At 34.2% G+C, this 27,489-nt stretch overlaps 1 protein-coding gene across 6 annotated transcripts in view; it reads left to right on the forward strand.

Annotated features, from left to right (window-relative positions):
* The window catches only part of LOC143354974 (proton-coupled amino acid transporter 2), a 120,680-nt gene that overhangs the window by 76,284 nt on the left and 16,907 nt on the right, over window positions 1–27,489 (forward strand). For 5 of the 6 annotated variants that reach the window (XM_076789392.1, XM_076789396.1, XM_076789393.1 and 2 more), the window contains exons 3-5: window positions 3,843–3,959; window positions 24,646–24,796; window positions 26,852–26,979. In XM_076789392.1, the coding sequence (XP_076645507.1) occupies window positions 3,843–3,959; window positions 24,646–24,796; window positions 26,852–26,979 (396 nt within the window). Of the gene's footprint in view, window positions 1–3,842; window positions 3,960–6,854; window positions 6,861–24,645; window positions 24,797–26,851; window positions 26,980–27,489 lie in introns of those variants that run through there. The other variant, XM_076789397.1, reaches the window with a different exon arrangement.

A 27,489-nucleotide genomic window follows, 5' to 3' on the forward strand; every position in this document is an offset into this window, starting at 1 on the left:
TATTACTAAAAAAATATATGATTTCTTATTGGGAAGGGATGCTCTGTATCATATAAAAAAAAACAGAGAAAATATGGGACGAAACGATGAAAGAAATCGCAAAGAACTTAAGCAATTTTGCCTGGTGATATATGCTACTTTCAATACGTTCAACTTTAAATGATCATAGTAACTAAAATATTTATTCAATTTAATTAATTTCTTCATTTTGATGTCTATAGACGCTTATATAGATGCAAATTGATTAGTTTTCACTTCGTCGATAAGTCGACTTTTTGGTCAAATGTCCCTAAATTCCTCGATCCGGGCCACTGTGTGCCGGTCCCTACAGACCTGCGTGGCACTTAACGTGTCAATCAATTGTTTTAATAATAGAAATGTATTTACTTATTTAATCAATTGTTTCAATAAAAATTTTATTTATTTAATTCTCCATTTAGCTCTCATTGTGTTTTTGTTGAAGCGAATGTTGGTTGATGTAAACGAACTGAGTACCCGTACGCTATGAATTCGGAATTCGTGCACCACTACGCCAAATTATTTATTATTTGTCTTTCCCTAAAATCTAAATGAGAAATAAAAAATAACGAATAAATTATTTGTGCAATTATTTAAATGATTTTTTAATTGTAATTTAATTTAATTAATTTGTAATTTATTATTTATTATTTAAAATAAAATTTGCCCAACTCTGTCCTCGAAAAAATTATCGACATTGGCTGCGTGTTCACTGTTTACGATAGGTCTGGTGAAAGTACAAATCTGTACGCAGGGCCCGCTCTAGGGGGGGGACAACCCGGGCATTTGCCCGGGGCGCCAAAATTTAGGGGCGCCATTTCGGCTTTGGCTGTAACTGTGAGAAAAATACTGATGTTTTAAATACTCAGTTAATAGGAAATGTCTGACTACCCTTGCCAGACAATTTTGCTAAAAAAAAAAAGGTCATTCATTTCAGCGTGGTGCTTAAAAAGGGGCGGCAATTTGTTTTTTTGCTCGGGGCGTCGTAACCGCTAGAGCGGGCCCTGCTGTACGTTAAAGGAGATCGCCAACTCGATCAGTGCCGAGGAGTCTACGATACAACGTAGAAGCCGTGGCACGACGTTCGTAAATCCTGGGAGCAACTGGTTTGACGTTCATGGGAAAATGCATGCGTAACTTTATACAGAAACAGCCGACAGCCTCGCAGTCTAGTTGCAGTTGTTGCAACCGGTCTTGAGTTTCCGTAACAGAGGGAACTTTTTATTGCACGTCGCCTATACCGTTTCATTTTGAAAAGGAGCAACTATTGTTTGCGAATATTTCTGATTCATTATAACTAGTCTGCGGATCTTTATGCAAAATAAAAATTGTCGGCGTCAACTGTACGAAACAGGAGCCAAACGAAATTCTCATTTTTTGTTTAATAATTTCAACAAGATGACAATAATACGTCGATATTTTTAAATTCTCTTAATTCTTTCACTGCTTTACATGTACTCATTTCTGCCATAAATGCATAAAATCCGCAGTCTAAGTACACCTATTAGCTGTACAAATTAATTCATGGCTCTCGCAATTGTAACTTTATTTTAAAGTCGAGGCTTTTCCTTTCTCATTTGAGATGCATTTATTACACATTTAAGATGTAGTGAATATAGTGTACTACTCTATACATACAGTGACCCACGAAAGTATTTGAACACTTACAATGAAATACGTTATTTATTATAATAAGTATGTTATACAATACTTACAGAAATATTATTATCATTGTAAATAGGTATGACTCTCTAGATTATACAGGTCAACTTTCAAGTGAATCGAAATATGTATACAATAGTTATGAATTATTTCTCACAAACATAAACTTTGCTGATGCCATAAAAGTATTTGAACACACAGAAATGAGCTCTAAGAATGAATGTAAACATTCACTGTTGGTATTTGTTCTACGTGCGTCAGTCATAGTCTAGTATTCATGGTGAAATATTCTATTGAACATGTGTCCCAAAACATCTGAAATTCCTGAAAATGAAGTGGAGTAACTAAGGAAAGACGTATGGTGAAATAAGTAAATTATTAAATATAAATAGATCTACAATACATTATTATACTTAAACGATCAAAATCTGAAGGAACTGTAAAAAACAAGTACCGTTCAGGCCGTCCAAAAAAACTAACGGAAGGAAAAGAAAGAGCTTTGATCGGTGAAATAAAAAAAAATCCAAAGATTTCTGCTACACAACTTGCAACGATAGTTAGAGATTACTTCAAGAAAGATGTGACTCCAGAGAACGGTTGAGTTGCGACCTACGGTTCCTTTAACAAGTTTGGTCCCCATGGCGAGTAGAATGCGATACAAGCATGAAAAAATTTAACCTTGAATTTCAAGGTCAGTCAATTTTGCGACAATTTCTTTTAACAAATCTCCACCGATCCGAAGGAGTACAACCATCTGTCAAAACCATGACACTAAATTTTGCTACACCCTGTACAAGAGAGCTGCGTGAAAATGATTATATCATGCCAGGGTTCCTAGAAAGAAGACGTACATCTTTTCAGATGAATCGAAATTTAACATTTTTGGATCGGACGGACGCAGTTTTGTTTGGAGACAAGCAAATACTGAAATGGAAGTGAAAAACTTGCGTGCTACGATAAAACATGGGGGTGGTTCAATTATGATCTGTGGGTGCATGTCAGCAGGCGGTACCGGGAATTTGGTCTTCATAGAAGGAATAATGGATACATACAAATATCTGGACATTTTACAAGAAATTTTAAAAGAAAGTGCAAGAAAATTGGGTATGTACGAACACTTTTACTTTCAGCAGGATAATGATCCTAAACACACCGCAGGAATCGTTAAGGAATGGATCATATACAATACCACCCACATGTAGGCCACACCACCACAAAGCCCCGATATTAACCCGATTGAACATCTATGAGCAATAATAGGAAAAGGATTAAAAAAATTAAACATATCATCCAAGGCAAGTTTAAAAGAAAAAATACTCGAAGTGTGGAATTCTATATCTCCGAGTGTTACAGAAAAGTTAGTAAATAGTATGCATACTCGCTTACAACATGTTATTCGTCCCAAAGGTGGACCTACTAGATATTAAAGCTTTAAAAGTTACCTGTTCAAATACTTTCGTAGCATTAGCAAAGTTTATGTTTGTAAGAAATAATTCATAACTATTGTATACATATTTCGATTCACTCGAAACTTGACCTATATAATCTAGAGAGTCATACCAATTTACAATGTTAATAATATTTCTGTAAGTATTGTATAATATACTTATTATAATAAATAAAGTATTTCATGGTAAGTGTTCAAATACTTTCGTAAGTCACTGTATATGCCCCAAATGCCATAGCCGATAAAAGTTCCAGACCCATGCCCACTGCCGCGGGGTATACCCCGTGAGGGGCCAGAAACCGAGGCCTCTAGAGTTTCGCTGTCCTTTTCTACGTTCGGCATGGATCAAAGAATAGTGTCTCCTGGTCGACGTATGTCCTTGGCTAGACCCGTGTTTTGAACATTTATAGAGTAAACACTATTTATAGCAAAAAGGTGAACATTATGTTGGATTTTTTATGATTAATGTACAAATTTAATAAAAAGCGGCTACAAATTAATTTGTATACCTAACATTCGTAGCCTTCATAGTTACAATATTCTATTGAATGTAACGATATGGCATGCAATCTTCAAAAATGAGAAAAGTTATTATAGATTATAATTACTATGGATTATCATTTTTTTATTAATTTTATTGAAATAATTCATAGTTTTTTTCGAGGTGTTAGTTGTTATACTGCAACTAATGATATTTACGTGGATTGTTTTACAGAAACGGGAGCACTTATGGGGCCTTCCAGTCGAAGGATCCTATTTTGGAGATCGAGAAGAGCCCGGACAAGGAAGGCGGAAGCAACGAGCATGGTATTTCCGTTAACCATCCAACCTCGTAAGTTGAATAACCTTAATACTCTTCCCATCCGTTAGTTCCTTTGTTCTTGTCCTTTGGTTCAATTCATCGAGCGTTCTTTAAAAGGATTTTTTTACTTTGAACTTTAATATGTTGAGCATCGCAACTCAACAGCTGTAAAAATTGGGTAAAATCGAAGCAGTTTATTTAATAAAACAAATACTGACATGTTAAGATTTATGGTACTAATTACTTTCTCAACCATCTCACAGGTCATACAAAAATTGAACATGACCTATCATCATATAAATTAAATTCTGTCACCCATATATGATTCATGAATTTGGAAAAATTAGTATATGTATAATATACTAATTATTAGACTGTGAATCGTTATGTATAAGAATGGCTTAAATAATTTTATTATTTCAATCTGATGATATGTCGGTCATCAGTAGTTGGATATCCCTACAACATAAAAAGTAGTCAATAAATTGCAGATTTTATGCATTTATGGCAAAAATGAATAAATGAATTACACAACTGTGTCTGAAAGAACTATAGAACACTACAACACTATTTTCGATTTGTTAAAATTATTAAAAGAAAAAATACATTTTTATGTAATTTATATTTCCTACTACAGTATTCTCTCCTTAACTGCCGGAAGATCTCTACTGTAACTGTCCAAATTTTATCCCTGCCACCGAGGGGATCCCCTTGGAACCAGTCAAGCGGTAAACATGCTCGACGACCGATCCAGCGAGAGGTCGGATATCGATGAGCAGACTCACACGGATACAAACAAAGCCAAAAATGCAACTTCTATCATTTTTTATTTTCTTTTCATTAAATTTTTACCATTATATTCGCCTCGTTTTTTTCTGATTAAAATAACACCAAACAAGACAGAATTATGATTATAATTACGGATGCGTAACAGGACTGCTAACGGAATAGAAAAAGAGGCAGAAAGTCAACGCTTCGAACCTCAGTCCCTCTTTCTTTTTTAATCGCTACACTTCTCTGCATTCGGCACACTACAAAGAATGTATAGTCAGTCTTATAATTGATGGCACACACTTTAAATTAGAATAACTTTTTTACAAATCGACCAAACGACTTTAGTTTTTCTGCAAAACTATATGGATGATGAGTTTACTAGCACTAACCGTACCGGGAACAAAATGTGTCGGATATACATTATTTTATAAAAATGACAAGACTAAACTTATTTAGATTTTTCACAATTTTTTATAATAATACATGCTTGTTGTTTGAAGCATCTTTATAATTTCAATAATTAAAAAATAGAAAATGTGGAACCGGTTATTTGACCGGTCGTAGTACGGTTAGTGTTAAATGATATGTAATGAAAATTTTTGAAAAATTGCGTTCAGTCTGAATTATGAAAAAGATAGTAAAAGTCGCTTTTACAACTTTTTTAGTTGGGCTTGTAACAAAAATTTAAAAAATGTGTCTTGTATTATACATTCATATAAGTTACACACTAATTAATTGGTTTGTCAATTATAAACGATTAAAAATGATGAAATCGCCGAATACTAGAACAAAACAGCAAAAATAGGCTGAAGATCAATGAACAGATTAATGAACAGCATTAATCAGTTTAAATGAAATTTTTAGTATATATATAACTTACACAAATCTACAAAACATTTTATAAATTTTCGTTACAAGCCCAAGTAAGAAAGTTGTGAAAAACAAATTTTACTATCTTTCTTGGTAATTCAGATTAAACGCAATTTTTCCAAAAATTTCATTACATATAAACTAATAAACTAATTCATCTAGCCTGACATAAAAATTGAAGTAGTTCGATCAATTTATAAAAAACTTAGTCTGATTTAAATCATGTATCATCAATTATGAGATTAACTGTATGTATAATACCTATTATGTATACATATAGATATAACTGTGGCTCTGCAGACCCGAAGATTCAACAGTTCAACGGAAAGAATACTGCATTGACTTACAATTAGAAAATGTTTATTTTGCACAAAGATCCGTGGTTTAATAAGAAAAATACGACTTCGATGTACATATAAAGAATTAAATTAATTTATGACGAAATACAACATTCTACATGTAATCTCGGTTACACAAACTTCAAGGAAGACCACGTTTTACAATCTTTACACGTATGAGAATGTGTGCATGTGTTTATGTGCTTGCGGGACTACATCCTCACACAACAGCAGGATAGGTTCCGTTTTGCGGTTTTTACTCGCATGGTACCGCCTACGGTCACTTTCTGTTGCTCATGAATATGGTTTTATCCTGTCAGAATCTTGGTTTCGTGTACAGGATGTTCTAAGAAATTGGGACGAGTTATATATTATTTTCTAAGTCTTCTCACTATCGTTTATGCCTGCTTAATCCATGTATACATCTAAAAGTAAAATAAAAGTAAAACTAACGAAAAACAGAGAGAAAAAGAAAGATATTAAAAACAACTTAAAAGTACTCCTGCCATTATCCTGTTTTCACACACACACATACACACACCCTTCCTTAACCGCTGGACCCTCTCTTCCGGTCGCTCACCATCTCTCTCTCTCTCTCCCTCTCTCCCTCTCTTCCGGTCGCTCACCATCTCTCTCTCTCTCTCTCCCTCTCTCCCCCTCTCCCTCTCTCCCTCTCTCCCTCTCTCCCTCTCTCCCTCTCTCCCTCTCTCCCTCTCTCCCTCTCTCCCTCTATCCCTCTCTCCCTCTCTCCCTCTCTCCCTCTCTCCCTCTCTCCCTCTCTCCCTCTCTCCCTCTCTCCCTCTCTCCCTCTCTCCCTCTCAACCTCTCTCCCTCTCTCCCTCTCTCTCTCTCTCTCTCTCTCGCACCTCCCCTCCACTCCTCCACTCTCCCTTCATCTTCCAACACTTCCCACATCCTCTTCTAACATCCTCTTTTCCCATCCAACCTCATGCATACCTCCCATATATGTTCCTACGTCTCATTTTCCCATCCACACACTCTACACTTTCTCGATTCCTCACCCATCCAATATTTCCCCTCTCTCATCCCATTTCCCAACCCAAACTTCGACACCCTCTGTCATCTGCTCTCCCCCCATCCTTTCTTCAAGTATCCCGGCAAACCCTCTCCCTTTACCAGCCTGTACCATTTGTTATACTTGGAGTTTCCTATCCTCTCCTATCTTTCCTCCTTCTGCATTTTCTTCTCCCTTTTTACTAACAACTCGTTCACTGTCTAACATTTTACCCGCCTTATAAGTACCGTGCGCTAACCGATTGCGCCACTGGGGAGTTGTAACATTTTACCCGCCTCCTCCGCTATCTATCTCCTCTCTTCAAAGAAATCCCATCTCTCCTTCTCCAACCAGTCCCCTACTCCCCCTCTTCTGTCCCTTCCCCTGAACTCTTCCCAACACAACCGCGCCAACTCCCCCCCTTTCCCTTCTCCCTGCTTCTTTTCGAACCACCTCGCCCTTAAGGCCGCCCTCCCCCTCAGCAACTCTCCTTGTAATTCCTCCCTAACCATGTATCCCAGTGTACATCTTTCCACCACTAGGACCCATCTCAAATACCTTTCCTGAAGTCTTTCTAAACTTTCCCTCTACTTCCACTCCCATATTTCCACTCCATAGCTCGCCACTGACCAAATTAGCTTATCAAATAACCAAATCCTCCTACCCCAGTCCTTTCCAAATCTCTTCTTCCCTATTCCCCAAACTTGCCCCATTACTACCGCCCCTTCCTTACCCTTTCCTCCACATGTGCCTCCTGTCGCTTTCCCCTTCCACCTCTCCCACTCACCTTACTTCTCGTTTCTCTTAGCACCTCCTCACATCTCCCCACCAGCCCTTCCCTCACCCCCCTTTTTCTCATCGCACACAACAATATTTCCCTATCCACCCAATCAAAAGTCGCTTGCAAGTCCACAAACATTATTACCAGCCTTCTTTCCTTCCTCCTCACCTGCTTGTTCACCAGAAAATTCAGTACGTAGATATTGTCCACACACCTGAACCCCTTTCTTTGTGTAGTGTTACACTCCAATAGTCCTCCACCTTTCCGCTTTCCCTTTTCTTTGCTATTGGCTCCCCTACTCCTTCCGTTCAATCATCCGGTCACCCCCCACCGCCTCCACACCCTATTACAAATCCTCCATAACCACTCCTCCACCTTCTTCCGTTCATACTTCCACACGCCTTCCACTCCGCTCTTTTTAACCCTCCCTTCCTCACCCTTCATTCTTCTCCCCCCAATAACTCCTCGAAATATATATCCTACTCTTCCATCCTTATTCTTTCTTTCCCCGATCCTCTTCTACTTTCCGTACTTACCAACTTGCACACCTGCCTTTCCGTTCTTAAACCCTCCACCTCCCTTTCCTATTTTTCCATCTCCTTTTACTTCTTCTCCTCGCACAGCACTCTGTACACCCTCTTCTTCTCCTTGAATTCTACACCCTCTCCTTCCTCTACTCCTCCTTCATCTTTCTATTTTCTTCTCTGCACTCCTCATCCCACCAACCTTTCCTCTCCCCTTTTTCTTTTCTCCCAAATTCTTTTAATACCTCCTTTATTTTTCCTTTCAGCTCTTTCCAATCCTCCTCCACTCTTCTTCCCAAATCTTTCCCTGAATACCTTTACCCCTTCCTCCGGAAATTGGGACGAGTTAATACTTGCAAATTGGTTTCAAAAATATCATATCTGCAAAATCAAGTCAATGATTTCATGCGTATGTAATGCTGTAAATTGTATTTGCACCTTATTCCAATATGATTGTAGTTTGCTAATGAATAGACATCTTTGAGCAAAATAGAAATGTTTCATATCGATTAGAAGAAATAATATTACATATTAGTAATATTACAAATATATATATTTTTAATATTGTACTATACATATAAAAATATTTTCACTATTTTGTGTTTCACCTTTTAATTTTTGTCATAAATGAATAAAATCTGTAGTTTACTAACGAGTTAGTTACATTAAAAACAAAAGGTAGTTATAAATAGAATTCAAAATTTGAAAAAGAATTAACAATTTTAAATAGAATTTTAAAAAATTAAGTATTTTAAATAGAATTTTAAAAAATAAAAAATTTTAAATTTACTTGTTCAGAATTAGAAAACATTTCGCCTTAAATTGTGAAATTACATAAATATTTCAATTGTGATATAATAAAAGAAAGTACATTTAGTAGCCATTATTTTAATTAGAAAAACTTATTGTAACAAACAATTTTTAAATAGCAGTTCATCTTCACAACAGTTCATGGTAAATAACCATTTCTTCTAATTTCTAATTACTCCGCCTATAATTGAATACTTTGGGATCTATGTACAAATCATATGGGTTACTGCAAATGGCTTCAACTATTAACTGCCAAAAAAATTTTTCAAAAAAAGTTGTTTAACATTAAGTAATATGGACTAACCTGAAGCCTCTTTGCGTTACGCTCATTTTTTATTTATGGAGGAATACAAAAAATCCTTTGAAAAGCTTTGATCTGGAACTAATCGTTTTGGTAAGTTATAATAATGATCCAGCTTTGTGCAAAAAATCATGACATACTTTGAGATGCTTTCGTTGCAATTTAAGTTTAAATATCAACCTTCGGAATTTGCAAGAATGAATCGCGCGGAAGTCACGATTATTTGATGTTTCAGGTGTTTTTAAGGGATACATATCAGATAATGAAAAAAAATGTGACATTCATACATATAAAAAAATATTTAATAACAATTTTTTATGTTAAATAAACAAAGTTTTCGTTCATTGGACCACTGTCGCAAAAATGCAACAGGTATTTTTTGGTAGTGCTCCAATGAACGCTATAAAAATAATTTATTAAATTATTAATATTAAATTGTTATTAAATATTTTTTTATACATAAAAAATTAATAAATCATATGCACTTCACATTTTTCTTTATTACTTAGAAATATTCCTAAAAAATTTCACCTGGAACGTCAAATAATCGTGACTTCCGCACGATTCACTCTTGGAAATTCTAAAAGTTGATATTTAAACTTAAATTGCGGCGAAAGGGTCTCGAAAGGTCTCATGATGTTTTGCACAAGGTTAGATCAATATTACACCTTGCCAAAACGATTAGTTCCGGACCAAAATCTATTAAAGTATTTGTTGTATGCTTCCATAAATAAAAAATGGGCAGAAAACAGAGATTTTCGATTAGTCCATATTACTTAATGTTAACAACCTTTTACAAAAATTTTTTTTGCCAAATAAGCGTTGTACCTGTGGCAATCTCTCCACAAATTTTGGGAGAGCCGAATTTTGCATTCGGGATAAAAATCAGAATTTCTAAACTACTCAATTTTCGACATACGTACTTTAATACTTTTCTAAAAAGAATACAAAGATTGCACAAAATAATTGTATGATTTCATAACAAAAATTGTAGTCACCTTTATCTTTTACTGGATCAAAAGCTTTTATGCGAAGTTTCATTACCATAATTTATTGTTAGCTGAATACTGAGTAACTTTTGTTGGAAATGTTTGTAGAATATATTATCTAATAATAAAAACTAATAGATCAAATGAAAAATACGTTTTAGTGTAAATGTATGGAAGAAATAACAAATTTATCCCACAAACTAAAATTATTTCATTAGTATGTTTAAATATTTAATATTGCGTCCGTTGCGGCCCGCGCGTAGTACAGTGTCTACTCGATATATGTCTAAAATATAGGTCTGGCCAGGGACATATGTCGGCTGGAAGATACTATTCTTTTATATACTGCCAAACGTAGAAAACAACAGCGAAGCTCGAGTGGTGAAAGTTCCATAAAAATATAATGAAAAATAAAGAATTTTTGTTATTGGATTAGTTGTGGTCTCACACCGATATACTGGACCTGTATGATGTTTACATTCCTCAGCGACCGAGGATATTCGATCTTTCCGTCCCCTCATGGGGTATACCCCGCGGCTGTGGCGATAGTTCTGGAACTTTTGTCGGCTAGGTATTTGGAACATATATCGTGTAAAGACTATTACTTATGTTTCCAGTTCTAGCTCACTACAGTCCGTGGGTTGCTCATCACTGATCTAGACAATATATTGTATGTAATTTTCTCAAGATGAATTACATATATAATTTTAATTTTAGAAGTCAAAGGAAATGTACACTTACAGTCGATGAATAAATGATTAGCGCCACTGTGTAAAAAATATATTTATTGTTTATGTGGCGCATAATGTTGCCTATAACATTTCTAAATTTACATTTGCAATTTGCAAACATCAATACTTCCTTAAGATAATAAGAATTCAGTGAAGTTAGATTTTCATTTAAAGATGGATTGTTTCAATGTCAATTTATGTAGGTGTCTGTAATAGTTCATTGAATGTATACTGAAAAAGGTATCTGTGAGTGAAGAAGATCGAAAAATGATCTTGGTATAAAAATATTCTCTACAGCGTATTCGTTCATCGATATAAGTCAAACTGCGTACAAAATGTTGGTTTTTTATACCATGACTACTGAAGGTCATATTTAGGTGGCATTGGTCAACCGTTTTGTATATCTGAAAAATCATTCGTGAAATATTTCAATGACTCATACTTCTTGTAGTACTTCTTTGCTATCGTGAAGTAGGGCAACAACTATGCGAAACTTTTATGAAAATAGATTTATGCAGAAGACAGATTGATTCATAAAATAATGTGGGAAGTTTACATTCTCGTTAAAACTATGAATAATACACTATTAATAACGTTGGAATGAGAAATATTTGAATTTTAGAATCAGAAGAATCCATTTTTTATAATATTTCGTATAACATTTTGTATGAAGTTATAGACAAAATTGGAACAATTATTACATGATTACGTTTATTTAACATCGAACACTGGTTTGAAATTTTTTAGTTTTAGAATCTTAAAAAAAATTATAAATCTCTAAATCACGACTTCATACTTCATTAAATACTTCGAATGCTATTTTTAGAATATGAATATTTTATATTGCAATGAAATCGTTATTCAATCACGAGATATGAATTATTTCAGTTTAAGGATTAGATGCTTGCTCGTTAATGCTATGTAAATTAATTCATTTATAGTGGTTAATTTATGTTACTGCATCGCATAGAACTGCAACAGTCGTTATTTTATACTCAAGGACTCTGTGCAAAATTGTGATGAATACATATTACATAAACCATTTCATTCACGGAAGTTTATTTTTCCATTTACCTTAAGCTTAAGCTAAAATTACGTTTTATTTTATATTCATGAAATCATGTTATTTCTAATTGAAAATGTTATCAAAATAAAAAAGTAACTTAATCTTTTACAATTTTTACAATTTTATTGAAATTGGGTGATACTATCGATACCGAATATTGTAAAATTGATCAGCATTTCAAAAAGTATGTCACTTTTGAACGAAACTTTTACTAATATCGGACAGCTCAATTTTGAATCTGATCTTTTGTGTCAAAGAGTAGGTGTAAATTCAATTTGCAGCAAATACTAAGGAAATAAACTGTTTTGTTCGGCTATTTTTGTAAGATTGTGTATGAAGGCATACTAGGCAAAAAGGAAGGAAACAATTTAGCCAATTGCGACGTTGTAATACATCAGGATCATCGTAATTTTCCGTGATACTCATGCGTGTTTATTTTCCAAGAACAGTTTCCTTCTTTCCTGTCCTCTTTTCCCACTTATGAGGAAACTTAACCGCTTATCCGTACAATTCGTAGATCAATGTTTTCTACATATAAAGTTGTGGCCAAAGTTGGACAAATTTCATTTTAAATAATAAACAAAAAATTACAAATTAAATTAATATTTCATTTGCAAATAATAATTAAATTTTTATTTAATTAAAAAATCATTTAAATAATTCCACAAATAATTTATTTATTATTTCTTATTTGCAAATAAAATGTTATTTCTCATTTGGATTTTAGGGAAAGACAGATAATGTATAATTTGGCGTAGTGGTGCACGAATTTCGAATTCATAGAGTAGGGGGATTGCGTTGGTTTACATCAGGGCTCGGAATTATTGGCACGCGACAGCCGATTTTTTAAGACTACGCCTCCTTGACCTGGCCGCGCGTCTCGCTCCCCGTGGCAGTCCTAGTTCTCGAGTCAGCTCAGGCGCGTACCATAGGCGCTGTTCCATAGGTTTCCAAACATTATCGTCGAGGTACTATTGTCAACGCGTTTTTGTTCATTCAGTGGTATCCCCAGTAGGCCTATTCCACTGTGTCGCACGATAATTTCGGACAACAGCTGTAGAAAATAAATTTGAAAAATAAATCGGGAAGATAAAGGTTAAAAATAATTTTTAATTGCATTGTCCAAATTTTTTAACGTCCGGGATATCTTAATCTGCGCGCACGTTTAGACGTGCTTGGCAAATTGCTAAGATCTACGGAAAGTTTGTAGGTAGCTGTTCGCATTGCCGACGCTTACAATGTAACGGTTACAATAGGCCCTATGGTACGCGCCTGATTGTGAGCTGGCCCGAGACCTATGACCTCCACGGGGAGCGAGACGCGCGGCCGGGTCGAGGAGGCGTAGCCTTCGAAAATCGGCCGTCGGGTGCCAATAATTCCGAGCCCTGGCTTAGACCGATTGAAGACCCTCATTTCCGGACTATGACTTTACGAATAAATAGTAATTAATAAGCAATTAAATGATAATTAATAAGAACAATTGAAATAGTATTTATAAATAAGAAATAAATAAGAAATAAATTTATTAAGTATTAATTATACAAAAAAGGGTACACTTCACCAATCTTGATAAAATTTAAATATGTTGTAAAACCCAACATTCTGAACAACTTTTTTCTATACATGTAACCGCCGCTCGGCCATAGTTCCGGAGATATTCGCGAAAAACTGCAGCTTCTACTACATGCAATTTTGCCTATACGTGCACGTCCGAGGCGTGCGTAGTGTTCCTGATTTCCTGAGGTCATTATTCTGAACAACTTTTTCCTATATATGTTGCCGCCGCTCGGCTTTAGTTTCTGAGATATTCTCAAAAAGCTCTTGCTGCTAGTACATATATAAGTTACACATACAAGATCTCAAGGGCAGTATTATTCAAGTTGGTTGGGATTAGGTCGATGGGGGGGGGGGGGGGTAGAGAGGACCGGCTGGCAGCAGAGTTGGGCAAAAATTTATTTTAAAATTTCGAATACAAATAAATGAAATCTATTTTTTATTCGAACTCGTTTCTCTCGGATACATATTCACCGCAGTCTATCCGTCGGATACTTTTCACGATTTTCATTTGTCGTCCGTGGGTCATCCGAATTGCGGAGCAACGGCTATGCGTATCCGACGCCTCTAGCGGCGAGATTTTTTATTTGAGAGAATGTATCCGAAGATACAGCTGATGAGTTGGAAAGTATCTTTGATTTTTATTCGATAGTTTTTAGCAGCGCCCCCATGTATTCGACGGTCAATTTCGTCAGATACTCGCAACTCAGAATGTATCTTAGATGTTCGACGTACGATTTTTGCGTGGCCCAGAGATTTATTCGGATGGTCGATGTAGGGAAGATGATTTATTCGATTTTTTATTCGAGACGAGCATGAGGAATAAATGAAAATCAAATGTATCTTTTATTCGAAATTGTATTCGAAGTTCGGATAAAAGACCGAGCGACGTTGCCAAGTCATAATACTTACGTTGTAATATGCAAGTACGTACTATGGTATAGTGACTCCCATTAATATTCAAACACTATTTATTAATTAAACGATTGTTTAAACCAATGAATTTGTATCATTTAAACGAATTTTTAAACACATACATGTTCATTATTTAAACGATTGTTTAAGCAAATAGATTTGTATTATTTAAACAGATGTTTACATAGGTAAATGTTTATTATTTAAATGACTGTTTAATAAATGAATTTTTATTATTTAATCAGATCTTCCAACCGATACATTTTTATTACTTAAACGATTGTTTAAACAAATAAATTTTTATTATTGAAACAAATGTTTCAACCAATACATTTTTATTATTTAAACAATTGTTTAAACAAATAAAATTTTATTATTTAAACAATTATTTAAACAAATACATTTTTATTACTTAAACGGTTGTTTAAACAAATAAATTTTTATTATTTAAACAATTGTTTAAACAAATAAATTTTTATTATTGAAACAAATGTTTAAACCAATACATTTTTATTACTTACACGGTTGTTTAAACAAATAAATTTTTATTATTGAAACAAATGTTTAAACCAATACATTTTTATTATTTAAACAATTGTTTAAACAAATAAATTTTTATTATTGAAACAAATGTTTAAACCAGTACATTTTTATTACTTAAAATATTGTTTAAACAAACACATTTTTATTACTTAAACAATTTACGTCACCTTTTGCAATGAGTAAAAGTCTTTATAATAAAAGGAAATGTCATTGGGTTTCACCATCGGTACTCTGCTGGATATTAAGGTATTAAGACAATTTTATAAAGAACTCTTTAGATTATGTATTATGTACAGGTATACGTACATAGGCATTGCATGCTATGGCATTTTTCTGTCTACGGTTCTGAATTACCGACTCTGTAGAACATGCAGAAATTTAGAATCAAAGACATCGATGATTTAAATTATCTGGAACAGTACTAAATAAATAACAAGTTAACCATTGAAACAATGAATTAAAAAATTATTACTGAAAATATATATTTATGACGACAATTATCAGTGGATAGGCATAATTTTTTAACGAAGTTTACTGCAAATTTCATGCTGATATCTCTTACGGTTCAACATTTATTGTAAAATGTCACGAAATTTCTCGACCCAGCACGGTGTCCGGCCGTCCAAGGCTGTGTATCGCGATGCAGCATTCGCTTCAGATAATTTTAATTTCGTTAATTTTAAAATGTTCATCTTTTTAAAAAATAGGTCTGTAAAGAGGACACTTGGGGCTATATCCTCATTTTTTTGCAAATTTTTAAAAAGTTCCCTTCTATGAAAAGATTGCATTTGTTGAAAACAACGCACACCTTCGGCCAAAAAGAAAGTAACACATGTTTCGTTCTTCTACTCTCGGAATCATTCGGCAGGGATCGACGTCTGTCGTTGCACACATATACATATGTATATCGTCGCCTGTGATTGCACATATATATGCATATATTTGTAGCCGCTTCGACTGCGGCGAACGTAGATAGAAAAGGACAGCATGCAAACACGGCCGCGTGGCCGAAGGCGCTAGAAAAAGGCAGCACAACCCGATGATATTATTATTCGATTTGTACCGTGTTTGGGCTTATTTTGTTCAGGAAAACATTTTCAATCGGTAGGTAATGATATCATTATGGTAACGTTAATAAGAAATAATATTAGGTATAGTTGGTAAACGCCAATACGCTACTGGTTACAATGTTGCCTCTGATACTGAATCACGACCATATGGAGCGTCGCGTCATGTGCCGCCTGGAGACAACAATGTAAGCGTTTCACCATCACTTATTAATAACAATAAAATGTGTGTTACAATTCATAATTCTGCCATGGGAACATTATTAATCGATTGCAAATAGTTTGCTGATGAAAACAAGTCTAAACACGTCACAAATCTGATAAGTTAGACGGTGCCAGTATTGAAACGTTTCCTTCGAAGTTTATCAACGAATTTTATTTCACTAGCTGACCGTTCCATTTCGATAGAGTCCGCTGCCGTACCAGAGCATGTTCTACAGAGTCGGTAATTCAGAACCGTAGACAGAAAAATGCCATAGCATGCAATGCCTACATATGTACATGTACCTGTACATAATACATAATCTAAAGAGTTCTTTATAAAATTGTCTTAATAACTTAACATCCAGCAGAGTACCAATGGTGAAACCCAATGACATTTCCTTTTCTTATAAATAGTTTTACTCACTGCAAAACGTGACGTAAATTGTTTAAGTAATAAAAATGTGTTTGTTTAAACAATCCTTTAAGTAATAAAAATGTACTGGTTTAAACATTTGTTTCAATAATACAAATGTACTGGTTCAAACATTTGTTTTAATAATAAAAATGTATTTGTTTAAACAATTGTTTAAATAATAAAAATTTAATTGTGAAAACTAGCGTTTAACTAGTAAAAATGTACTGGTGTAAACATTTGTTTCAATAATACAATTTATTTGTTTAAACAATTGTTTAAATAATAAAAATTTATTTGTGTAAACTAGCGTTTAACTAGTAAAAATGTACTGGTGTAAACATTTGTTTCAATAATAAAAATTTATTTGTTTAAACAATTGTTTCAATAATACAAATTTATTTGTGTAAGCTAGCGTTTAACTAGTAAAAATGTACTGGTGTAAACATTTGTTTCAATAACAAAAATTTATTTGTTCAAACAATTGTTTAAATAATCAAAATTTATTTATGTAAACAAGCGTTAAAAGTTTAAACGATAAAAAGTGTTCGATTGTTAATGGTAGTCACTGTACCGTGGTACGTATTTACGTATTATGGCTTGGCAACGTCGGATAAAAAAGTCGGCCATCCGACCATCGAATACAATTTCGAATAAAAGATACATTTCATTTTCATCTCTGCCAAATACTCGTCCCGAATAAATCCTCAAATAAATCGTCTGGCCACATCGAGCTTCGGATATCGAATAAAAGTTACGAATAAATTTCGCCGCGACATCTGCCTTCGAATACATTCTGAAATTAATTTTTATTCGACGCCTAAAATCGTTCGGATGGTCGGCGGACGCCGAGTATCTACAAATAAATCCGTCGAATAAATGGGGGCGTTGCAATCGACCATCCGAATAAATCCTGACGTAGCCAGAAAATCATCCGGAGGCACGTCGAATACAAATCTCGAAACCAGACGCTCGTCGAATAAAGATACAAATAACTGCTCGCGATTCATCCGACTTCGAATAGAAACAAAAGAACAGAGAATTTGTATCCGAAGGCGCTTCAAATAAATTTTTCATCGGATACTGCCCAACTCTGGCTGGCAGGCCGGCCGACTCCGCTGACAATGTTTCACATTTCACATGGATATTTGTATATAAAAACACTTATGGAACTTTTAGCTATTCCAGACCGTATACAGTAAATTATCGTTGCACGTCAGTGCCAATCTCACGTTTCCAAGTCAGTGGAACACCTCACACCACCGCGGTGAGTGGCCGAATCTCGAGAGCCGTCGCGGCCACAACATTGTCGGCCATATCGGTGTGAGACCAGAAGACCACTACTAATCCAATTACAAAACTTCTTTATTTACACTAATTTCCCGTTAATGTAATTGTAATGAGAAGTAACTTTCATCGTTCGTTACACAAGTAAATATCATCGGAATTATATCATATTTGGTTTCATTTTAATCAGAAAAATGCCACGAATATGTTGGTAAAGGTTTCGTAAAAAAATAACGAAAAATAAAGAAGTTTTGTAATGGGATTAGTAGTGGTCTTCTGATTTCACACCGATATAGCCGGCAATGTGTGGCCCACTCCTCGGCGATGACGGTTCTCGAGTTTCGCCGTCCGCTTCTCCGTGCAACATTATATCGGAGACCGATATTCTTTCCGTTTGAATGTCAGTCGTGTTTGCATGCCATGAATGTCACGCGGGATGACTCTAAGTTTTCCAGCATGTCCTGTGTATTTCAAATGGGACGCTCGGCGAGAACCACCGATTTCGTATGAGTGTCAGTGAAAAGAACGGCGGTACCGACATACAACGATAATTTACTGTATTTCAGTATACTTAACACATTGAGCGCCGGCCCCGCGAAAACGCGGGATTCTGAGTCTATCGCTTGAGCGCCGGCCTCGCGAAAACGCGGGTTTCTTTAAGTGTCCGATACGTTGCCGGCGCCCAGGCTTAAAATGTCTCTTATGCCGCCGGCGCTCAATGTGTTAACAATGTAAGCGTAGTCGGGCAGGCCTGACGGTCGGCTCTCTCCACCCCCTCTCCAACCTAATCCCAACCAACTTGAACCCTCAACCTTCTCCTAGAGATCTTGTATGTGATCCTGCATATTCGTTATTAACTAAGTAACTTGTATATGTTAATCATATCTTGTATTACGCGGAAGTGTGTGCAGAATCCATTCTACCAGCAGCAACAGTTTTTTTTAAAGAATATCTCAGAAACTAAAGCCGAGCGGCGGCAACATATACAGAGAAAAGTTGTTCAGAATAATGACCTTGACAACATATTTCAAGGTAATCAAAACCGGTGAGGTGTACTCTCTTCTGTATAAATTATCTTATAAAAAGTTCACAAGTTATCCAGATCGTTTGACGATCGTCGTGATATATCTGTAGAAACAGGGAGCGTTCGCACCATGCTGACACATACATTAAATTATGGCTGAGCGGCGGTTACATGTATAGGAAAAAGTTGTTCAGAATGTTGAGTTTTACAACATATTTAAATTTGATCAAAATCGGTGGGGTGTACTCTTTTCTGTATAATTACCAAAATAATTTCTTATTTAAATATTCATTTATATGAAAATTTACTAAAATGATGTACAACTCAAGTTGTTGTGACTATTATACCACGCTGCAGCGCACTAGTTAAAATGGATCCTACAGATCCGGATCTTTTTTCGTCGGCGTTATTATCGCGAGTAATTAAAGCAGAGATCGTAAGAACTTGAGGTATCGTGCGGCACGAAATGTTTTTAACCTTGAATTCCGTTCACTAGAAAATAATTTAACACTGTGATGAATGAATGTTGCAAGTTTCCTTTGCAACAGTTGCAAAGTAAATTAGCTGCGAACGAAAATAAAATAATAATAATAATAATAATTAAAAAAAAATAAAACGTATTTTATTGGAATTAACGATTTTAATCCGGTAAAAATTTATTGAATTTCAAATAAAATTAATACTGTTCGTTTTAACATTTATTCTATTTATTATATTTTATTTTATTGGATAGTAACATATAAAGTATATGAATTTTAAATGTAACTTTAAATGAACATGAATTTCTTAATATTAAATTTTGTTAATAAGCAAGATTATAATGGACACATTTATTCGATTAATAGTACATTATTTACAATTTAATAACAGTACGTTTGCTAATTTCATTAATATAGAATTTATAATGAATTCTATAGAGACGTTTTCAATACATTGAAATATCGTTGTATGTCAGTCCCACCGTTTTTTTTACTGACACGAATACGAAATTGGAGGTCCTCGCCGGGCGTCCCATTTGAAATACACATGGCATGCTGGAAACCTACGAGTCATACCGTTTTCAAGTCATAAGAAACCTATGACTTTCCCATGAGAACATTACTATTATTTCAATAATTATAAAGAGAAAAGCAAGAAACAAGTAATTTTAATTCATGTGACAGCTCTAATGTTAAAGTTAGAATCGCATAGTAGATGTTATGTGCCTTATATTTTATATCATTCTGTGAGAGAATGTAAATTATAAGATAAACAAAACTGTTCATTAATTAAATAACATCAGTGCGGGTATGCTCGTCTAACGATTTACTGTCGGATTGTGCATGACAGTCACGTGTCGAAGTAATTTCCTTCATCTGCGTGCACGCGCAACATTAATGAGAATCACAATATGAAACAATTTACAGGAATTTAAATGCCGGATCAGTATAAACTGCTGGTAGAGCGTTTTCGACCACTTAAACACTTTCACCAATTCGTGGATTGAGGAGAATAAAGTGATCAATTTGCATAGTTTTGGCCATTTAAAATGTCAACTTTAAACAAACTTCCTGTGTCGAAATTGGACTGCACTGTAGCTGTGACTTCAATCGTTGAGAACTCATGTGTAAACTATGAAAAACTGTTTAAATGGCAAGATTCCATATTTATACATATGCAATAAAATTGTTTGCAAAATTGTTATGCATGTCAATTGTTTGCGCAGATATTGTTGCAGTTTCATTTCAAATTCGTGTGTGTTTAATGCATAGTTGATAATAATATATTTATATCTTATTTTACAATAAGTTCATTCCACGTAAAATAAGACACTTTTTTGGAGTAATTCTTCGGATTTTGTTGAAATTTGAATATGTTGTAGTCTTGAGTGACCTATCAACGAATCTCAAAGGATTTTTCGATATCTAAAAATTGTTGATTTTACAGACGTGTAAAAAAACGTGTCATCCTTTCTTCATTAAATTATATCAGACTAGAACTAACAATCCGATGAAAATTAGTTTTTTAGGTGCTTATAGTGAAAACATAAAAGTATCTACTAAAATGTTGTCATTGAGAAACTTGTCACTTGAAATTATATATTCATTTTTTTCAAATGTTTAAAAAGATATGTGCTATGTAATCATTGCATTTGTTAAAAACAATTACAAAACAAATAGCGAAAAAAAACATTTTTTTCAAATGACAACATTTTTAGTAGACACTTTTATGTTTTCACTATAAGCTCCTAAAAACTCATTTTCATCGGTTTGTTACTTCTAGTCTTACAATTTAATGAAGAAAGGGTGACACGTTTTTTTACATGTCTCTAAGATTCACGTCGCCTTTAAGATTCGTTCATAGGTCACTAAAGACTTCAACATATTCAAATTTGAACAAAATCCGAAACAAAAAGTGTCCGACGTCACGTGAAATGACCCAATAACGACGATATTGTGTAGAATGTGTAGATCATGTTGGATTTATATTGCTCTTGTACAGTTTATACGCCCCGCTTCCAGAAGAGGGGTATCAATTTTAACGAATCCAATCAATTTATTTTCGAGAATCACATTTATTGGCGAAAGATTTTGACCAGACACTTGGTGATACTTGTTAGTATTGACATGATTAATGGGCAACATTGAAACTTATGCTCTGCTTACAACCTCTAAAACCGAAGACGAATCTCGAAATAAATATTTTGGCATAAGTCCTCATTGGTTCGCGTAATTTCCACATTTAACTCATTTAGTGAATCGACCGTGACATAGAAAATTAGTAGTATTTTAATCGATTGCACAATTACGAGTTTCACTAAAATGTTAATTTATAAAAATGCCGTTTGATATATTACTCCAATAAACGTAACGTCTTGCATTTTGTTCTCTTAATCACGAGTAATTAAAATAATTTAGAATCCTGATTATCTTTGCACATTACAATTAAGCTCTAGCCAATTTAGAACGGAAATAGATCTTTGTACTTGAAGCAAAGTCGCTTAAAAACGTGTTTTTACATTCTTGAATTTGCTTACTTCTAATTTGCAACAAATACAGTGTGTTATTTTTACATTTATTCTTACTTTCTATACTTTAATCTACCACCAATATAAACTGGAATATTTATCACGATAAACAGAACAGTAATCTAACTGTTTTAGTTAATTATAATTTTTTAGACAATCATGATACACTCGTTTACATTAATATTTTACATCTTATTCCACATTGATATTTTACACTTTCGCGAAATTGTTTATTTCGTAATGGGCAGAAAACAGTACCAAAAAGTCTTTGCACGTACATAAAGTTATAAAATAAAATTCTAAGGTTATGAAGTATCTAATAAACAATGAGCAGGTGAAACACAAAATAGTGAAAATAGCAGAACATTTTAAGAGCTCAATTATATTAATTGTTAGCTTATTAAAATAATTCGTAATATACATTTATACGGTTATCTTCAATATCTTCTTGTCTCATTTATTAACTAAGCAGAGAATTACAATCAATTTATTATAAAATCATTAACTATAAGTAATTTTAATTTCATCACAGTTTTCTGCATTTGCAATCACAACAAAATCGTACAAATTAGAGCATATTTATATTTACCACCGTACGGATTTATGTTAGTAGTAGTAGTAGTAGTAGAGAATAAATAAATATCTGTACAGCTCTCTTTCTTTTATTTCAGTTTTAACATTGCGACTGCGGATTTTTATGCAAATTGAAATTTTTCTAATTCGAATGTAAGAAATGGAAGCTGGATGAGAATGTATTTCTTCTTTCCATAATTTTTGCATGTCGAAAATAATGTAACAATTTTAGTTTGTTTTTCACTTATCCATTTTTGTTATGAATATATAAAATCCACAGTCTAGTCATTAGCAATGGTGTACAATTGTTCATGTTTCTATCTCGTTGGTTAGCAACTTAATAGGTTACAGTCTTTGACATAGTTTTGTTGATAAGTTTTCTGTGATCAATGCACAAAATTTGCATTTTCCATAAAGATTGACAATCTAAGGTAAGGGACCCAATTACAGTGGAGGTGCCATTTACTGTGTCTATATTAATTATATTTTTAAAGCATAACGAGATATTAAATTTTTTTCATTAAAAAAATACATCTCTTTTCTAATATTAATTATGCTTTAAAAATTATTATAATTAATATAGACACAGTAATTGGCATCCCACAGTAATGGGGTCCCTTACCATACTAATCCAGTAAACACTGAGAAAGTGGGGAATTTTTATGAGTAGACGTGTCACATATTTCAAACGGAATCTGTCTACTTTATTTTCGTCGTGCGCCTCCACTTTCGTTCATTCCATTTTATACGAAGAACGATCGTGTTCGCGAATGGTTAACAGTGGCTACGGATTAGCCAGTGCCTACGCTACGCGGACACGTATTTATTCGAGAATAGAAATTTGCGTGAACGGGCATGGCCGAAAGTTTTCAAACTCGGTCGGGCCGGTTCATTCGCCGCCGATTTTAAATTAGCTCGTGCGATGGGACAGGGGGAACGCTTGGAAAATTCGTTGTCAGCTGTGCACCGGCCTTTGTGCCTATCGAATTGTTACGTCGACTGTCTCTCCCATGCTTAGAATAACTTCTATCCGAAAAAAGAAGCACGAAAAAGTTCAGTTCCTTGACCTCAATTCCGAAAATTTTATAAATCTATCACATGTCTGTGGATTTTTTTTATCGCGAATTTCCATTTTTGTAAACTGTTTTTTGAAGGTTGGAGAAGGAAACAAGGTCATGAAATAAGGTCGTGGCGATAACAATTGATATAGTAACACATTTTGCACAATTTTACTATCACCTGTCAGGTCAATAACTATCAGTTTTTAATCATCAGACTGCGGATTTTTATGCGAAATAAAAAATGTCCACATCAATTGCAAGATACGGAAGATATATCTATCTCTTCCCTTAATAATCTTAATGAATTCAAAACAATACGACAGACTAAATATTTTTACAAAAATACATTTTACATTTAACATTTGTATAATTCTGACGATTTGTGCCCCCACTTTGAAAATTCCGTAAAAATTATATGTTCAAAACCATAACGGGATGTCAAAACTGTAAACTGCAAAAATATAAACTTAGCATCTCATAACGTCTACAAGAAAACGGCATTTCAAAATTTTTTTATTTTCAAAAAATTTGAAATTTTTATTTTATTTGAAAAAATTCATAGATGTGCGTTTAATAGCTAAAATATGCCTCATTTTTCAGAATTTTCTATTGTAGAGGACAAGAGAAATTACGGAAAAATCTGAGTTTCTTTGTCACTCCATTACTAACCCCCATGTCGACATATAGGGTTGAAAATTGGTACAAAGTATTTTTTCTTTGGATAACCTATTGAATGGCCAATTGCAAATTCAATTTGGTTTGGGGACACCTTTGGCATCCTTATCCGGCTACACCTTTTAATGTGTTGCGAACACGCCGTTGTGTGTTTTTAATGTAGCAAGCTATTCATGATCGATGGAATTATTACAGGTATTTAGAAACAATGATGCACCTGTTCAAAGGTAACGTCGGCTCGGGTATATTTGCATTGGGAGATGCCTTCAAGCATGCGGGATTGCTGTTGGCTCCACCACTTACAATCTTCCTAGGGGTGATTTGTGTTCACGCGCAACATATTCTTGTAAGTAACCGATGCATCGAAATAATATATCGCATGCCGGCAAGAATAGTGACGTAACTAAAAGATGCAGTATTCTCAGAATAACGATTTTAAGAAAATTACAAAATTTCCATCGAAACAGTACCAGCCATCTTTAATCTTTGTGTCACTGTTCTTGTTGGGGTGCGATATACCTACATACCTAAGCAACACTCGAACACTAAATCTTGTACATTAACACTTTAACGCCGTTGCGAAAGCTTAGTTTTAACAGTATACAGTGTTTACTCGAAATATGTCCAAAACACGGATCTAGTCATGGATATATGTCGGCCAGGAGATACTATTCTTTAATCCACGCCGAACGTTGGGAAGGTCAGCGAAGCTCTAGGGGCCTCGACTCATGACCCCTCACGGCGTATACCTCACGGCAGTGAGGGTAGTTCTGGGACTTTTAACGACTATGCTTTTGGGACATATAAGTAAATACTGTATTCGATTAATAACAGTTCTGGAAGATCATATATCTTTGAACAAACATTTAACTTTAGAATTTTAATGACAATATGTGATAATTAAACAACAGATTTTATGCATTTATGACAAAAACGAGCAGGTGTATTTAAAACAATACAAAAAATTAGAAGAATTTAAATATTGTTATATTGTTGTACTGTTATATTAATTTCAACCTATTAAACATATTAAGAAAGAAGATAAATTTCTATTTCACTTCAGTTTGTTGCAATTCCAGTGATAAGTCTAGTGATAATAAATAAAAAAGATTATAATTGCTCGTCACAATATTTCTATAATTTCAATAATTTAAAAAAAACAGAAACAAATCAAACTGACCCATCTATTTGAACAGTTTCTTTCGACTCCTGCATATACGTAAATAATGTGCAGCTTACTTAAAAAAAAGATATCATCCTTTTGGAGATCTTCCAAAAACATATTTTCTATGTCAAGCAAATTTTTATCACTAATAATGAAAATATCGGTTCGTAAAAGAAATTCGTGCGGTTATTTAAAATATCTCCTTTCATTTATTTACTTATATAAAAAAAAGTAGAGAACTGCAATCAGTTATAAAATCGTTGACTTCTAGTAGCTTTTATTTAATCCTAGATGACTAATCTTTCATAAAAATGACGATTAACATTGTCTTTTAAAAATAACAAGACCGCATCTTTTGACATTTTGCAAAATAATTTTTTCAAAACACGTGTAAATAAATAAGTGTAACAAGTAAGAGCCCACTGAAACGTCTTTGCAACCTCAGCAATTGCACAATAAAAAAAAAAGGATCTGAAATCTCTAGTTTTAGTGTTAATTACAGTTATTTGCATTTGTAATGAGTAGACAACGGATCTTTATACAAAATAAAAATGTTCCATCTGAATTCCACCAAATTGGAGTGAACTAACAATTTATTTTATTTCTTAATATGTTTAATCGGATGAAAATAATGTAACAGCATTTTTAAGTTTTTCTAATGTTTTGGTTGTTTGAAATTACAGCTACTCATTTTTGCAATAAATGCATAAAATCTGCAGACTAGTAATGAGCCACAACTGAATGGTTAAAATTAAAACATATTTATAGCATTTTCTCGATATATGCCCACAACACGGGTCTACCCGGGGACATATACCGGCTACAAGATACTTCGATACACTGCCGAACCTAGAAAAGGACTGCGAAGCTCGAGTGACCTCCACAAGTAAATATCATCGGAATTATATCATATTTGGTATCATTTTCATTAGAAAAATGCCACGAATATGTTGGTGAAAGTCCCATAAAAAATAATGAAAAATAAAGAATTTTTGTTATTGGATTAGTAGTGGTCTCCTGGTCCCACACCGGTATACCCGACCCGTATTGTGTTACACTTTGGGGACTTTTTTCGGCTAGGTATTTGGGACATATATCGAGAAAACACTGTATATTTAACCGAATTTGTATTACAATCCAATAATTAGGATTAGGGTTAGGGTTAGGTGGTCCACCTTGTATTTTATCGTACAACGATGGGCGTAGCGAAATAAAAATGTTGCAAAATTGTCACAGGTGAAATGCAACGAGGAGGTAACGAGGAGAATGAACGATCCAGCTGCCGCGTCTGGATTCGCCGGTACCGTGGAAATGTGCTTCGCCGCCGGCCCTCTCTCACTCCGAAAATACTCTGTGCTTATGAGGTTTGTATGCGTGTCCGAGAAAGATGAAATACGAATCCCATCGACTGTTTGTTTAGAGTCATACCGAAATCCGTTTGATGCATCGAGTTGAAACAAAGCGTAATTTTCAGTCAAAAATAAATAGTGAAGCAGCCGAACTGAGCTGCTCGATAACACTTTAAACCGGGGATTGAATTGAACACAACCGTCATACGTCCTACACAAGTTCCACTGAAGTTTTTGGCAGAACGCTTAACACATTTTTGTCTTACTCTTTAAATTAATGCATTTTGTGTCATTTATTATGTCACATTTCAAGTAAAAGAAAATATACATTTTATAACACAAACAGGACGAAATCAAATATTTTGTATTATTTAAAAATGCATTTTGATGGAACAAATATTCTAGAATTTGTATGATAAAAGTTCCGCGTGAACAAATTATTCTAGGTTTACCATAAGAGAAACATTTAAATATTACAAATAAATCGCATATTTGAAGAGCTCAGGGCAACAAACAAATTTCTTC

The sequence above is a fragment of the Halictus rubicundus genome, chromosome 6 (genome assembly GCF_050948215.1).
Source record: "Halictus rubicundus isolate RS-2024b chromosome 6, iyHalRubi1_principal, whole genome shotgun sequence".
Classification (NCBI taxonomy): Eukaryota; Metazoa; Arthropoda; class Insecta; order Hymenoptera; family Halictidae; genus Halictus; species Halictus rubicundus.